General features: G+C 47.2%; 1 protein-coding gene across 1 annotated transcript in view; it reads left to right on the top strand.

Annotated features, from left to right (window-relative positions):
• The window catches only part of LOC308312419 (uncharacterized protein), a gene marked incomplete at its 3' end in the record, with an annotated part of 59,574 nt that extends 53,606 nt beyond the window's left edge, over window positions 1-5,968 (top strand). Inside the window, exon 3 of the mRNA XM_080759025.1 lies at window positions 5,955-5,968. Coding sequence (XP_080615151.1) covers window positions 5,955-5,968 — 14 coding nt within the window. The remainder of the gene's footprint in view (window positions 1-5,954) is intronic.
• Window positions 5,969-15,000: the final 9,032 nt, after the last annotated feature.

The raw sequence follows: 15,000 nt of genomic DNA, 5'->3' as shown, positions 1-15,000 counted from the left end.
GGCTCTCCTTCTCCTGATGCTATCTCTAGCAGGAGATTTATGCAAAAATGTGCAGCGAGTTCACCCCGACACGCACACACGCATGCAACGCACGCACGCAACGCACGCACGCACGCACCACACTCTCTCTCTCGCCTGTACTATACAGCCCCCTCTGGATCGTGGGTCTGTGCCTGTCATATGTGGAGCACATACCTCCTCACGGCCAAGGTACACCAGGCTTTTCTCGCACGTTTACTCTAAACGCGCGGACCGTGCGTAAGCCAAATGCCCTGGCTATACATCGATCTGTCAGACGCGCGGCAGGTTTGTGCGGGACCTTCCGGGAGGATATATAGATACGCGCGCACGGGGCATTATACGCACGTAATTTTGTTTTAGAACCGATCCTATTTTTAGAGCACGCGTAGGATGGCCCGCGGTATCCGTGCGTCTGGTGTAGCTGGTATCATTGACATATATTGGTCCTATCCAAACGCACTGTACGCGCGCAGTAAACGCATACGCATGCGCGCAAAATTGCCTGGTGTAGCTTGGCCGTCAGCCTATAATGTCATATGTCGTGTGTGTTCATCCGACTCCCTCCACTTCTCTCTGAGTCTGCAACAACGGCGACAACGTTATGCCGAACGCGGCCGTTACTTAAGTTAATGGCAGCATGGTAACTATAGGTTCAATTTGCCATTGACAGCCCATTGAAACAGAAAAGTACCGTACTATCTGAATGTATTAAACATCAAACTCACCAACATTGCAGCTGTGTACGAAAAGCTTGAATTCACTTCTTTCTACTTGCAAAGTGTTTGTTTCATAGAAATCGATGTGTTATGATGAGCTACTTTCTGCCCTTTTGGTGTTTTAATCATTATGTTATGCTTTAGCTGTTGAAAAATGGCAGATCTACAAGCTCATAAACTTGTAGGTCTGCTATTTCCGAAAAATCGTGAAAATGTGGCACAAATCTTTGAATATATATTCTTTCAGAGTGAACTTTTTAAACTCAAATCTTTGTTTCTGTGCGAGGTTCCTGGAACAACATATTTACAGATGGGGGTCGGCGGGCGATTACATATAATTCTGAAGGTCCAGCAGGTGGAAATAGTTTGAAAATCACTCACATAGAAACAGTAGGTTTTTTCATAACACTGTCATGATTTTTAGAAGACATTTGTAGAATCGTCCTCAGGTCTAAATGTTTGGAAGTGCTCGTTGGACATCACTCAACAGCTCGGCGTACCGCAGCTGTTTTGAATGGCAGCGGGACGTTCCTTTACTTAACCTATTCTGACCTGAGATCAGTTTCTAAAAATGTCTTCTATACATCCTGACAGTTTTCTGAAAAGGCTTTGTTTCTATGTCAGTGGTTCTTCGATTTTTCAAAAAATAGCAGACCTAGTGGCGCGCTACGAGCTTGTAGATCTGCTATTTTTCAATAGCTACATAAAGCATAACATAATGCTAACACCAAAAGGGGTTCCCGCCCGAAATTGGTTAAAGCAAGCGCTACTGATCTCAAGATGGCCGCTGTCTGCATAAAGTCAATGGGATTGGAGGGTAGAGAGTGAGACTTTGTCCTATTCTTTTCCATATGTTATTGTCTATATTTGTCTGGGTGCCGCCATGCTTATTGAGACATAATCCCGGCCATGACAGAACACCTTCCACGCTTCTCCTTTCCGAAGCGCTCGGAGACTTATCCCTCCCATTCCCATCAGTTATACAGATGATGTATACATGCATTACGAGTGGAGGAATATATGAATTCAAGTACACACACACACACACACACACACACACACACACACACACACACACACACACACACACACACACACACACACACACATATGTGTCTGTTTGCGTGCATGCGTGCGTGCGTTCTCCCTCTCTCTCTCTCTCTCTGTCTCTCTCTCTCTCTCTATCTGTCCCCCCCCTCTCTCTCTCCCTGTGTAATGTGTGTGTGTGTGTGTGTGGTCTTCTGGTATGGCATGGAATGCAATGGTATGGCATTGAATGGAGTGGCATTATAGCATTTCTTTCACCATAGTATAAACGCTGCATTCGTGGTCTGGAGAGGGCAGTTGTTTTACAGAAGAGTCTAAAGGGCAGGGGCTGAAGCCCCCTTTTGATGTCTATGTGTGCAGGTCCCTGCCTGCTAGGAACGGGCCGCAGCGTAAAGCCTATAGCGTACAGCCTACAGCGTAACCTACAGCCTACAGCCCACAACGTAAAGCCTATAGCTCCTCCAGTCTCTCTCTGTTTATAGTATAAACCACATCCGGCTTTGTCTGAAGAACAAGTGTTGGTCAAACAAACCTTTTGTCTGTGGCCGGTGGCTCGGCACGCCGCAGAGAGTCTGGACCAACCAGGGTACAATGACACGGGTGTGTGTGTGTTAAGCATGTGCAGCAGCTATATCTGGTTGGACCATATAATGTATAACCTAATTCTGATCAGTGTTTGGGTCTATTGTATTACGCCTCTTGTGCAGATCCAAATAAAATAATAAAAATGTGTGTGTGTGTGTGTGTGTGTGTGTGTGTGTGTGTGTGTGTGTGTGTGTGTGTGTGTGTGTGTGTGTGTGTGTGTGTGTGTGTGTGTGTGTGTGTGTGTGTGTGTGTGTGCGCCTGTGTGTGCACGTAGGAGACAGACAGACAGAACACACATGACCTGTCGAATGATTGTACAATATTTACATTGTAGATTTGACCACTTAAGTTGAGAAGTACGATATATCTATACAGTACATTGTTGTGAGACGAATAGCGAAAATAGCCGTAATGCCATTATGACGTACCGTGTAGCTTGCATATCTGTCTTTTTTAGACTTTTTTTTTAAATTTTCCAGGTATTTCCCGTTTTTGGACAATTTTGGACAATCTCTGCCTGTAAATGCCCAACATAGTTGTTTTAAAATCGATACTCTACACTATACTCTCTAATGAAAATGTGATGCTTGTAGGGAATCAATTAATAATTTATTATTGATAAACATTTCATTCAACAATGTTGTCAGTGACGGTCGGTCGGTGACACAACAGGCAAACGCGTGTGTAAACGCCCGGGATTCGAACTCGGGGTCTCCCGTGTGAAAGTCCAACATCTTAACCACTAGACCAAAGGGACCGGGGGAGATATTAGACCCTTTGAGGCCATCAGGCAGAGGCTCTGAGCCACTCTGTTACACATGGAAACAACCTGGACAATGAAGACGAGCTCTAATGGCCGCCTGCCTCCCCCTCTCTCTCTCTCTCTCTCTCTCTCCTCTCCTCTCCTCTCCTCTCCTCTCCCTCACCCTTCACCCCTCTCTCCAGTCCCTGCCTGTGAATACCCTAATGACATAAACAGAGTAGTAATCACATTAACGCTGTGGCTACATGGCTGCATGACGCACGGCTCTTAAGAGCTCACTGTATTGACAGCCCTCTCTCTCCCTCCCCTACCCTCCCCGCGCGCTCACTCACTCACTCACTCACTCACTCACTCCGACACCCATAAACACTTATGAATATTGGCAAGGACCCGCTATTAGCATAATCACTTTTCAGTTGGGTGATGTTGGGAGTGCTCAGCAGAGACCCGCGGTTTGCCCGGGCCGGCCTGGCGCCTCGTCGGAAACTTTGAGGAGACGGACGGAAGGTGTCCGACGGACGGCGTCCCTCCCCCCCTCCCTCCCTCCCTCGCTCGCTCGCTCTGTCTTCCTCTCGGAGGGCCCGCCGCGCATGCAGCGCGCTAAGCTAATCCGGTTAGCTTGTTCCTCCATTAGCTAAATGACCAATATGAGAGAGAGCTGTGTCGTCGTCCCCAGGACGGTCTGGTCAAGGACGCCACGGAGACGAGGAGGACGGGAAGTCACTCCTATAGACTAACTGTTGGAATGGGTGGACATATGGGTGGACAGATGGGTGGACATCAGTGTTGTTTTCGTCGAATAAATACTATGACGAAAAAATGTTCGTCGACTGCCTTTTTTTCACTGACAAAAACTAAATGAAAACTAAATGAAAACTAAGCTACGATGACGACTGAAACCAAGACTAAACATACTGACAATTCCGTCAACAAATAAAAACTATAGACTAAAATGTATAGGAAGGGACTATATAGTGGACAAGAGATCCAGTATCTGAGTCATTTTACACTTGGTTGCATGCTATGAAAATAACAGATCATCTACAGGCTTAGCAGATCTACAAGCTCACAGCGCGGTGCGTTGTATGAGCTTTACCACGGACACACATGTAGTTAGTGGGTGGGCGAAGAGGCCTCTACGTGGGCTGGTATGAACTCACACGGAGTAATCTGTGTGTGTGTGTGTGTGTGTGTGTGTGTGTGTGTGTGTGTGTGTGTGTGTGTGTGTGTGTGTGTGAGGTGATTTGCAGTTAAGTGTGTGCGAGCAGGCCTCGGCATCGCATGGTGTTTACATTCTTCCCCTCCGCCACTGTGTCTGTAGAGACAGCTCTATAATAATAATAATAAACTTTATTTGTATAGCACCTTTCATGACATGAAATGCAGCTCGAAGTGCTTTACAGAACAATGGCGAATAAAAAAGAAAAGCAAGGCAACGACACAAAAACTTTAAAAATGCAATACAGTGAGGACATGAATAACAAAAAATAAAAAAGATCAATTAAAAGCAATGTTGTAGAAGTGGGTCTTGAGCTGTGCTTTAAAAATGTTAGGCAAAGCGAGCAGGCCAGCAGTGGAAGACCTTAGGGGGCGGTTTGGGACATATTTAGGCAGGCAGTCATGAAGGTAGGAAGGTGCGAGACCATTGAGAGCTTTATACACAAGTAAAATAATTTTAAAATCAATCCTAAAAACAACCGGAAGCCAGTGCAGTGAAGCCAAAACTGGAGTAATATGTTCTCTCATCTTAGTTCTAGTTAAAACTCTGGCTGCTGCATTTTGGACAAGTTGTAATCTGTCAGTTGTTTTCTTAGGCAGTCCTGAAAAAAGTGCATTGCAGTAATCAAGCCGAGAAAAAACAAAGGCTTGGATTAGCGTTTTTGCATCGTCCAAAGACAAATAGGCTCTGATTCGTGCAATATTTCTAAGGTGAAAAAAGGCAATCTTGGTAACATGATTAATGTGTGAATTAAAATTCAATTCTGAATCTATAATGACCCCCAGGTTCTTTACTGTACTGTTACTTGCTACAGTCAGGTTGCCAAGTCTGCTTATTATTGATTATTTCTGCTCGCTAGAACCAATTATGAGAACTTCTGTCTTATCCTCATTTAGCTTGAGAAAGTTCTCACTCATCCAACATTTGATGCTAGACAGACAGGTCAACAGTGGGTCTAAAGCACAGGGATCATCTGGAGCCACAGAAATATATAGTTGGGTATCATCATATGTCGTCTGTGTCTGTAGAGACACCTCTATGTTGTCTGCTACGGGTCGGCCTGGAGAGGATGGGGGCGGGGCCACGGGGCACCGGGGGGGCCACGGGGCCACCCTCTGTACCCTCTATCTGCTGTTTAAAAAGGTGCCGTATAATTCCCCCTCTGCCTTTGCATCAGCCCGGCCTTGAGGTGTACAGCTTCCTGTGTTGTCGTGGATCTGGATCATATTCCTGTGTCTGATGATAGAGAGAGAGCGAGAGAGAGAGAGAGGGGCACTGCTCACCATAACACCATAATAGCCTCCCCAGGCTTTGTGTTGCAATGGGCTGAAATGGCCTTGGAGGGCTGGCTGTTATCCCCCCCCACCCCACCCACCCCCACCCCCCACCCACCCACTCTTCTCCCTTTCTTCTTCTCCCCGCGTTCTACTTTCTCTCGCCTCTCAGATTATCCCCACCACTTTCTTCTTCCTATATCTCCCTTTCTCCCTCCCCTCCCCTGATTGCCTCTCCTCTCCTCTCCTCTCCTCTCCTCTCCTCTCCTCTCCTCTCCTCTCCTCTCCTCTCCTCTCCTCTCCTCTCCTCTCCTCTCCTCTCCTCTCAGCCTTTGGCAGCTAAGGGCTTGTCAGCCCACCTCTCTCTCTCTCTCTCTCTCTCTTTCTCCCTCTCCCTCTCCCTCTCCCTCTCTCTCTCTCTCTCCTGATCCTATTTCAAAGGAACCTGGGGATCCCTGCAGCATTAGCCCAGGCTCCATGCATGTATACCCCTATAGCTCCTGATCTCTCCAACCTCCTCCTAACTCACCACAGACCCAGAGAGAGAGAGACCGAGGGGTGGCTAGATAGGGAGAGAGAGAGAGGGGGGGGGGGTTGGGGGGCACTCATATCGTTAGAGGACAAACGAGCTTATTCTAAGATCATCCCCCCCTTTCTCCTCTGGTACATATCCCTTATTCTAAGATCATCCCCCCCCCCTTTCTCCTCTCCCTCGTCTCTTTTATGTGAAAAGGGTGTAAAGGACGTCGAACACCTTGTTCCGGATGTTATTTCCTCTTGTATATACCTTCAGAGTCTGGTCTCTTTGTAGCTGTAGATGATCTTTCCTCTTGTATATACCTTCAGAGTCTGGTCTCATTGTAGCTGTAGATGTTCTCTCCTCTTGTATACCTTCAGAATCTGGTCTCTTTGTAGCGCGACCGCTACAAACGCACTGCAGGCACATGTACTGTATGTCGGTCGTCGGAACGACTCGCATGTCTTGCTATGAAGCTGTTGTTTTGTGCGTCATGCTGTGCATGTCTTGGTCATGCTCTGCTCCCCCCCCCCTCCACCACCCCCTTTCCCCCCCTCACTGTATATGTTTATTTTCCATTTATGATTCATCCTGTTCTCTTATTTGGCTATATACTGTAGTGTGTCTATTTGTACGTCTCTACATGTTTTGATGATTTGAACATAGTGGACCCTCTTGTAAACAAGTGTAAGGCTTTATTGGGTGGTCTTTCTATATTGAGTTGTCCTTGAAATGTACTGTAATTCTGCAAAACTGTTAATAAATATTTAAATCAATCAACGGCTGCCTGCATGGCGCCATTTAAATACGTCCACTCCGACAACGGTATAATAATAATCGCCGAATGTCCAAATGACGGATGTTTTTATTTATATTTTTTTGACGCATGCGAGCATGAAGCCACTGATCTGGAACATTCTGTGGTTGTGAATATGCACCGTGTTGTGTCCTTCAGGACCACGCCGGGTGTTTAGTCATTATCCCATTCTGACCTGAGATCAGATTCTAAACACGTCTTCTATTACATCCTGACAGTTTTCATTCTGACCTGAGATCAGATTCTAAACATGTCTTCTATACATCCTGACAGTTTACCATTCTGACCTGAGATCAGATTCTAAACATGTCTTCTATACATCCTGACAGTTTACCATTCTGACCTGAGATCATATTCTAAACATGTCTTCTACATCCTGACAGTTTTCATTCTGACCTGAGATCAGATTCTAAACATGTCTTCTACATCATGACAGTTTTCATTCTGACCTGAGATCAGATTCTATAAATGTCTTCTACATCCTGACAGTTTTCTGAAAAACCTATGTTTCCATGTCAGTCGTTCTTCGATTTTAAAAAAATAGCAGAACTACAAGCTCATCGAGTGGCGCGCTATACGAGCTTGTAGATCTGTTATTTTTCAATAGCTAAAGCATAGCATAATGCTAACACCTAAAAGGGGTTCCCGCCCAGAATGCGTTATGGAATATCCCCTTCACGCCACACTCCCCTCCCTCCCTGCCTCTTCCTGTGACGGACAGGGCCGCGTCTCGGAGGAGAGGGTCCGGCGTAGCCCCTCGTCCTTCTCAATAACAGGGGGAAATTATATCTGTCCCACACGCACGCAGGCACACACACACACGCACGCACGCACGCACGCACCCACGCACACACACAGGCACGCACGCACGCAGCATGCATACAGTATGCATCACGGTGTGTGCGTTTGACCGTCGAGAAATGGGTTCCAGGGAAGCGTTTTTAATGTGTAGGAAGTGCAGAGCAGACACATATAATAAGGCCTCGTGCACGGCGAACATGTTTTATGAGCGATGCGGGGCTTCCATTTAAAGCCATTAAAAATAAGGCACACACATACACATGATCAAAATACATGCGTGTGTGTGTGTGTGTGTGTGTGTGTGTGTATACTGTAGCCAAAGCTTGAACTATAATGTGCATTGTGTGTGTGTGTGTGTGTGTGTGTGTGTGTGTGTGTGTGCGTGTGCGTGCATGTGCATGGTGAGAGAGAGAGTGAGTATGGGCAAATGGCCTTTTTATGATGGAAAAATTCCATAGTGGGTCAAAGCCTCTCGCAGGTGGCAGCAATTAACTGTAATTTTTGCAGATTGTAATGATCCATAATTTACCACTATACCCCCCCCCCCCCCCTCCCCACCACCACCCCCCCATCTCTTTTCAGTGCACAGAAAAAAGGTCTGTGTGGAGATTTGATTGGGCGCACATTTTATGTTAGACTCTGCAGGTCCTTCAGTAAAGATCGAAAGGGTCGAGTCGACATGCAAGATAGAAGGGGAGGCGGAGGAGGGAGGCAGAGGAGGGAGGCAGAGGGAGGCAGAGGAGGGAGGCAGAGGAGGGAGGCAGAGGGAGGCAGAGGAGGGAGGCAGAGGAGGGAGGCAGAGGAGGGAGGCAGAGGAGGGAGGCAGAGGGAGGCAGAGGAGGGAGGCAGAGGAGGGAGGCAGAGGGAGGCAGAGGAGGGAGGCAGAGGGAGGCAGAGGAGGGAGGCAGAGGGAGGCAGAGGAGGGAGGCAGAGGGAGGCGGAGGAGGGAGGCAGAGGAGGGAGGCAGAGGAGGGAGGCAGAGGAGGGAGGCAGAGGAGGGAGGCAGAGGGAGGCAGAGGAGGGAGGCAGAGGAGGGAGGCAGAGGGAGGCAGAGGGAGGCAGAGGAGGGAGGCAGAGGAGGGAGGCAGAGGGAGGCGGAGGAGGGAGGCAGAGGAGGGAGGCAGAGGGAGGCAGAGGGAGGCAGAGGAGGGAGGCAGAGGAGGGAGGCAGAGGGAGGCGGAGGAGGGAGGCAGAGGAGGGAGGCAGAGGGAGGCGGAGGAGGGAGGCAGAGGAGAGAGGCAAAAGTGCTTCAGAAACGAACGGTTTGCACGCAACCGGAACGGCTTATCTAAAACACGCGTAAGATGGACTTTGCATCGAACGCCATGAAATCAGATGAATCTGCAAAAACAATTTGGAGTCGGGGGACGATAATATGCATATAAAATATCTGAATATGAGGTTAAAGGATAATTCCATGAAGGCTTTCTCACCTTTATGTGTAGTTGTTACGTCCCCACCAAAGAGGTCCAGGTGTTATTTGTAGTTGTTACGTCCCCACCAAAGAGGTCCAGGTGTTATTTGTAGTTGTTACGTCCCCACCAAAGAGGTCCAGGTGTTATTTGTAGTTGTTACGTCCCCACCAAAGAGGTCCAGGTGTTATTTGTAGTTGTTACGTCCCCACCAAAGAGGTCCAGGTGTTATTTGTAGTTGTTACGTCCCCACCAAAGAGGTCCAGTTGTTTTATTTGTAGTTGTTACGTCCCCACCAAAGAGGTCCAGGTGTTATTTGTAGTTGTTACGTCCCCACCAAAGAGGTCCAGGTGTTATTTGTAGTTGTTACGTCCCCACCAAAGAGGTCCAGGTGTTATTTGTAGTTGTTACGTCCCCACCAAAGAGGTCCAGTTGTTATTTGTAGTTGTTACGTCCCCACCAAAGAGGTCCAGGTGTTATTTTGTGCAAAAGTGCATTATTGGCTATTTCCCCTACCATAAGCCCTCAATGGGGGTTGGTTTAATTTGCTTATTTCCATCGAAATAAGTAGAAAAGTGTGCCGCTTGGGATACTATTTACATTATGAAGAGGGGATAGGCATCTACAAAAAATATATATTTTTGAGCTTTGGATATAAGCGACCACCCCAATGCCACATTAATTCATTCAATTAAATTCATTGAGGCCTTATGGTATAGGGGAAATAGCCAATAATGTGCGTTTGCACAAAATAACACCTGGACCTCTTTGGTGAGGACGTAACGACTACAAATAAAGGTAAGAAAGCCTTCTAGCACGGAATTCTCCTTTAAATGTGAACACTACTTATATAGGGGGTGGACATTACCATCCCTCGATCACCCAAATGACAGGAAGAGCCAAAACATGCCTCTCTCTCTCTCTCTCTCTCCTCAGCCCCTCCTCTCTTCCCCCCCGTGGTCTGTTTTCCACAGAGGGCTTTACAACATCATGCAAACCTGCCTCAACCGCCCGTCCACCATTTTAGGGAGATATGGCTCATTGTCACAATCACACATTCTCTCCGTCTGTGTCTCTCTCTCTCTCTCTCTCTCTCTCTCTCTCTCTCTCTCTCTCTCTCTCTCTCTCTCTCTCTCTCTCTCTGGGGCATTAGATATGGCCACCATTTGGGTTCAATGCCTGCAAATGACTACAGAAAAAAATTGCCCTCCGGTGAAAGAAAAAAAATGGAGAAGAGAGAATAATAAGAAAAGAGAGAGAGAGATGAAAGCGTCCGTCGTTGCGAGAGGGACTGGCGGGCGAGCAGACCAACCAACGCCTCCTATTTTTGCATATCTCACTTCTTCTTATTTCTGCTTTCTTTTTTCCATTCACCTGCGAGGATTTAAATATAAATCCATAAAGCGTGAAATATCAGAAAATAGAGAAGTAAATGCATGAAATGCATTTTCACAATAGAGGCGCCGCCTCCCACGCATGCACGCACGCACACACGGTGCATGCACGCACACATGGTGCACGCAAACAGACACAATCTCCTCCTGGCTTTTTTTTTCTCCCCCTTTATTTCTCAGAGTGTGTGTTTTGTGTGATAGACGTGCGTATGGTTTTATTAACGTGTGACCAATTATTATTATTATTTGCGTTCTGCGTTAATATGCAGCATCAGATACATGTCCCACTTTAGCCTGCGTGGCTAATTATGTAAACCAAAAAGGCATCGAACGGGAGACGAGTGTGTTTAACCAGATTATACGAGCGCATTTCCACCCAGTGTCAATTATCTAATGTAATCCTGGGCTACACTTACTCTGTCAACCTGGGGAGGGCAGCGGACTGACCTCATGCTTCCTTCTATGCATGAGGAGTCCAAGCTGCTTCTTTTCACCTGACAGGGGGGGAATTTCCCCGGCCGGACGTAGCGCGTGGAAGGAACACGTTATTCCGACCAGTTCCTTTCCCCTCCATCAGGTGCCCCGACTGGCCAGGGGAGGCAATATAGAGACCAGGATTACTGCATGTTTCTTGTGAGGGTACCTACCCTAGGGGACACGGGGAGAACATGTGAGGGTACCTAACCTAGGGGACACGGGGAGAACATGTGAGGGTACCTACCCTAGGGGACACGGGGAGAACATGTGAGGGTATACCTGCCCTAAGGGACACAGGGAGAACATGTGAGGGTATACCTGCCCTAAGGGACACGGGGAGAACATGTGAGGGTACTACCTACCCTAGGGGACATGGGGAGAACATGTGAGGGTACCTACCCTAGTGGACACGGGGAGAACATGTGAGGGTACTATACCTACCCTAGGGGACATGGGGAGAACATGTGAGGGTACTACCTACCCTAGGGGACATGGGGAGAACATGTGAGGGTACCTATAGTGGACTCGGGGAGAACATGTGAGGGTATACCTGCCCTAAGGGACACAGGGAGAACATGTGAGGGTACCTACCCTAGGGGAATACTGGAGAACTCGGGTCGCCGACTCTTCTTCATCTTTGCCGAGATTTCTTCCCCTTTCGCCGACTCTTCGTCACTTTCCGGTCCGAGTTCTGTCTGAGAACTCGGACGGAAAGTGACGAAGAGTCGCCGAAACGGGAAGAAATCTCGGCACTGGAGCGCGCATCTAGCTACTGCATGATGATCATGCACGCTGATCAGACAGCAGATCAATAAAAGCATGCAAAAGCATTCAGCTTTCACAAGTGTGCCCATATAGAGAAGGAAAATAATTAAGAATTCGGTGGCATTTCTTTCACATTGCAAAAGAGCAATTTTTGCTCTTTGCTCTTTGTCCTTATAGATAGAAATGATATTCCCATTCGTCTTTGTGTCTGCCCGTGTAACGCACCAGCGAGTGTGAGGGGTTGGGGAACGGATGCAAAGTACATATGAAACTAACGTTAGCTCCCATGCTAGCTAGTAGCTTCCCTCGTCAACACAACAACACCACAGATCGGGTGGAAGCTGCTGATATCACGTTGCTTGTGCCCGTGGATGGGAAATAAGATTTAAAAGGCTATGGAAGCGTGGATGAAAGGCAAAGCACAGATGTGTGCAAAGTTTTGTCGGATCTGCCTGTGCATTCCGTCTGCTGCAGTGCGTGTGTGTTCTGTCAACTTCTGTGTTACTCTTGTGAGTCTGTCACTGGCTGGCTGAATGCATAGTTAAAGAGCGTCACTCATAAGCATATCTACAAGTTATCTACCCGCCGCAATGCACGGCACGTTGGGCTTGTACATCTGTGTTTCTCCCGCAGTTTAGTTGAATTATATTGATCGGCCAGAAAAGGAAAGCATGTTTAATCACAACAACGTCACGTTTACTTTAGCTCCTCAGTGTTAGCGTCTGTTTTGGTTGTGTTGCTTTAGCATCGTTAGCACAGTAGCTAACATTCAGAAACTTGCAGCTGCTGAAAGTGCCCCGAAACGTGGAGAATATTCGGCAGAATCTTAAGAAGATTCGCCGCGCGACGACTCTTCTTCAGATTCTGCCGAATATTCTCCACGGTTTGCCGACTTGTCTTGAGAAGTCGGCAAAAAGGGTAAATCCGCCGAGTGTTCTTGTTACCCCCTAGGGGACACGGGGAGAACATGTGAGGATACCTACCTTATAGGGGACACAAGGAGAACATGTGAGGGTACCTACCCTATAGGGGACACGGGGAGAACATGTGAGGGTACCTACCTTAGGGGACACGGGGAGACATGTGAGGGTACCATACCCTAGGGGACACGGGGAGAACATGTGAGGGTACCTACCCTAAGGGACACGGGGAGAACATGTGAGGGTACCTACCCTAGGGGACACGGGGAGAACATGTGAGGGTACCTACCCTAGGGGACACGGGGAGAACATGTGAGGGTACCTACCCTAGGGGACACAGGGAGAACATGCAAACTCCACACAGAAAAGCCCTTTCACCAACCCCGCCTCGGGTATGGGCACTGATGCTTCAGACGGGGTTCCGTGGCCAATAACATATCATTTGTGGGGGGTCCTTGGGGGATCCTTGACATGAAATAGTTTGAAAACCACTGATATAGAAAAACAGGGTTTTTCAGAAAAGTAGTATTTTCAGAATACTATAATTTTTGATTGTGCTGCGCTCGTTGCATATTCCTGTGTTGCCTTTCATGGTTTCGGCCGCCATCGGTGTGTGTATGGGTGAATGTAATGCACAATCTATGTAAAGGTGTGTGAATGTGTGTGTGTATGAATGGGTGAATGTAATGCACCATCTATGTAAAGGTGTGTGAATGTGTGTGTGTGAATGGGTGAATGTAATGCACCATCTATGTAAAGGTGTGTGAATATGTGTGTGAATGTAATACACTATCTATGTAAAGGTGTGTGTGTGTGTGTGTGTGTGTGTGTGTGTGTGTGTGTGTGTGTGTGTGTGTGTGTGTGTGTGTGTGTGTGTGTGTGTGTGTGTGTGTGTGTGTGTGTGTGTGTGTGTGTGTGTGTGTAAATATTTGTGTCCTTGATAATGTATTTTATAGGCCAGGAAAGTATAGTTTTTTGCCACTCAGTTGGCCTTCCTGCATAACTTCCTGGTTTGATGAAGGAAAGGTACTATGTTTACCCAGGGTAACTGGACTAAGGAAAGGAAAGGTACTATGTTTACCCAGGGTAACTGGACTAAGGAAAGGAAAGGTACTATGTTTACCCAGGGTAACTGGACTAAGGAAAGGAAAGGTACTATGTTTACCCAGGGTAACTGGACTAAGGAAAGGAAAGGTACCATGTTTACCCAGGGTAACTGGACTAAGGAAAGGAAAGGTACTATGTTTACCCAGGGTAACTGGACTAAGGAAAGGAAAGGTACTATGTTTACCCAGGGTAACTGGACTAAGGAAAGGAAAGGTACTATGTTTACCCAGGGTAACTGGACTAAGGAAAGGAAAGGTACCATGTTTACCCAGGGTAACTGGACTAAGGAAAGGAAAGGTACTATGTTTACCCAGGGTAACTGGACTAAGGAAAGGAAAGGTACTATGTTTACCCAGGGTAACTGGACTAAGGAAAGGAAAGGTACTATGTTTACCCAGGGTAACTGGACTAAGGAAAGGAAAGGTACCATGTTTACCCAGGGTAACTGGACTAAGGAAAGGAAAGGTACTATGTTTACCCAGGGTAACTGGACTAAGGAAAGGAAAGGTACTATGTTTACCCAGGGTAACTGGACTAAGAAAAGGAAAGGTACTATGTTTACCCAGGGTAACTGGACTAAGGAAAGGAAAGGTGCCATGTTTACCCAGGGTAACTGGAATAAGGAAAGGAAAGGTACTATGTTTACCCAGGGTAACTGGACTAAGGAAAGAAAAGGTATCATGTTTACCCAGGGTAACTGGACTAAGGAAAGGTACTATGTTTACCCAGGGTAACTGGACTAAGGAAAGGTACTATGTTTACCCAGGGTAACTGGACTAAGGAAAGGAAAGGTACCATGTTTATTATTATTATTATTATTATTATTACTATGTATGTTTACCCAGGGTAACTGGACTAAGCTCAATAACTTGTTTACAGCCAGGCCCTGCTCATAGAACATTTCATGGTAGGGGTTCAATGCCTTGTCCAAGGGCACTTCAGCGGTGGTAATTTTAACGTGTCGGACCACTGATTCGGAGACTGGCGACCTTCCGGTATCAAGACCGCTCCGCTAACTCGTCTGTCTGTCACGTATGTCACGCGCATACCCTCTACAGTCGTGTCTATAATATAAATAATATTATAATATTTATTTCTCTCTCTCTCTCTCTCTTGGTTCCAGACCAGAAGGACGAGCCCAGCAGCTACACCTGCACCACCTGCA

The sequence above is a fragment of the Protomyctophum bolini genome (assembly GCF_963924005.1).
Source record: "Protomyctophum bolini genome assembly, chromosome: 3".
Classification (NCBI taxonomy): domain Eukaryota; kingdom Metazoa; phylum Chordata; class Actinopteri; order Myctophiformes; family Myctophidae; genus Protomyctophum; species Protomyctophum bolini.
This window is presented reverse-complemented; position numbering and strand designations above follow the sequence as displayed.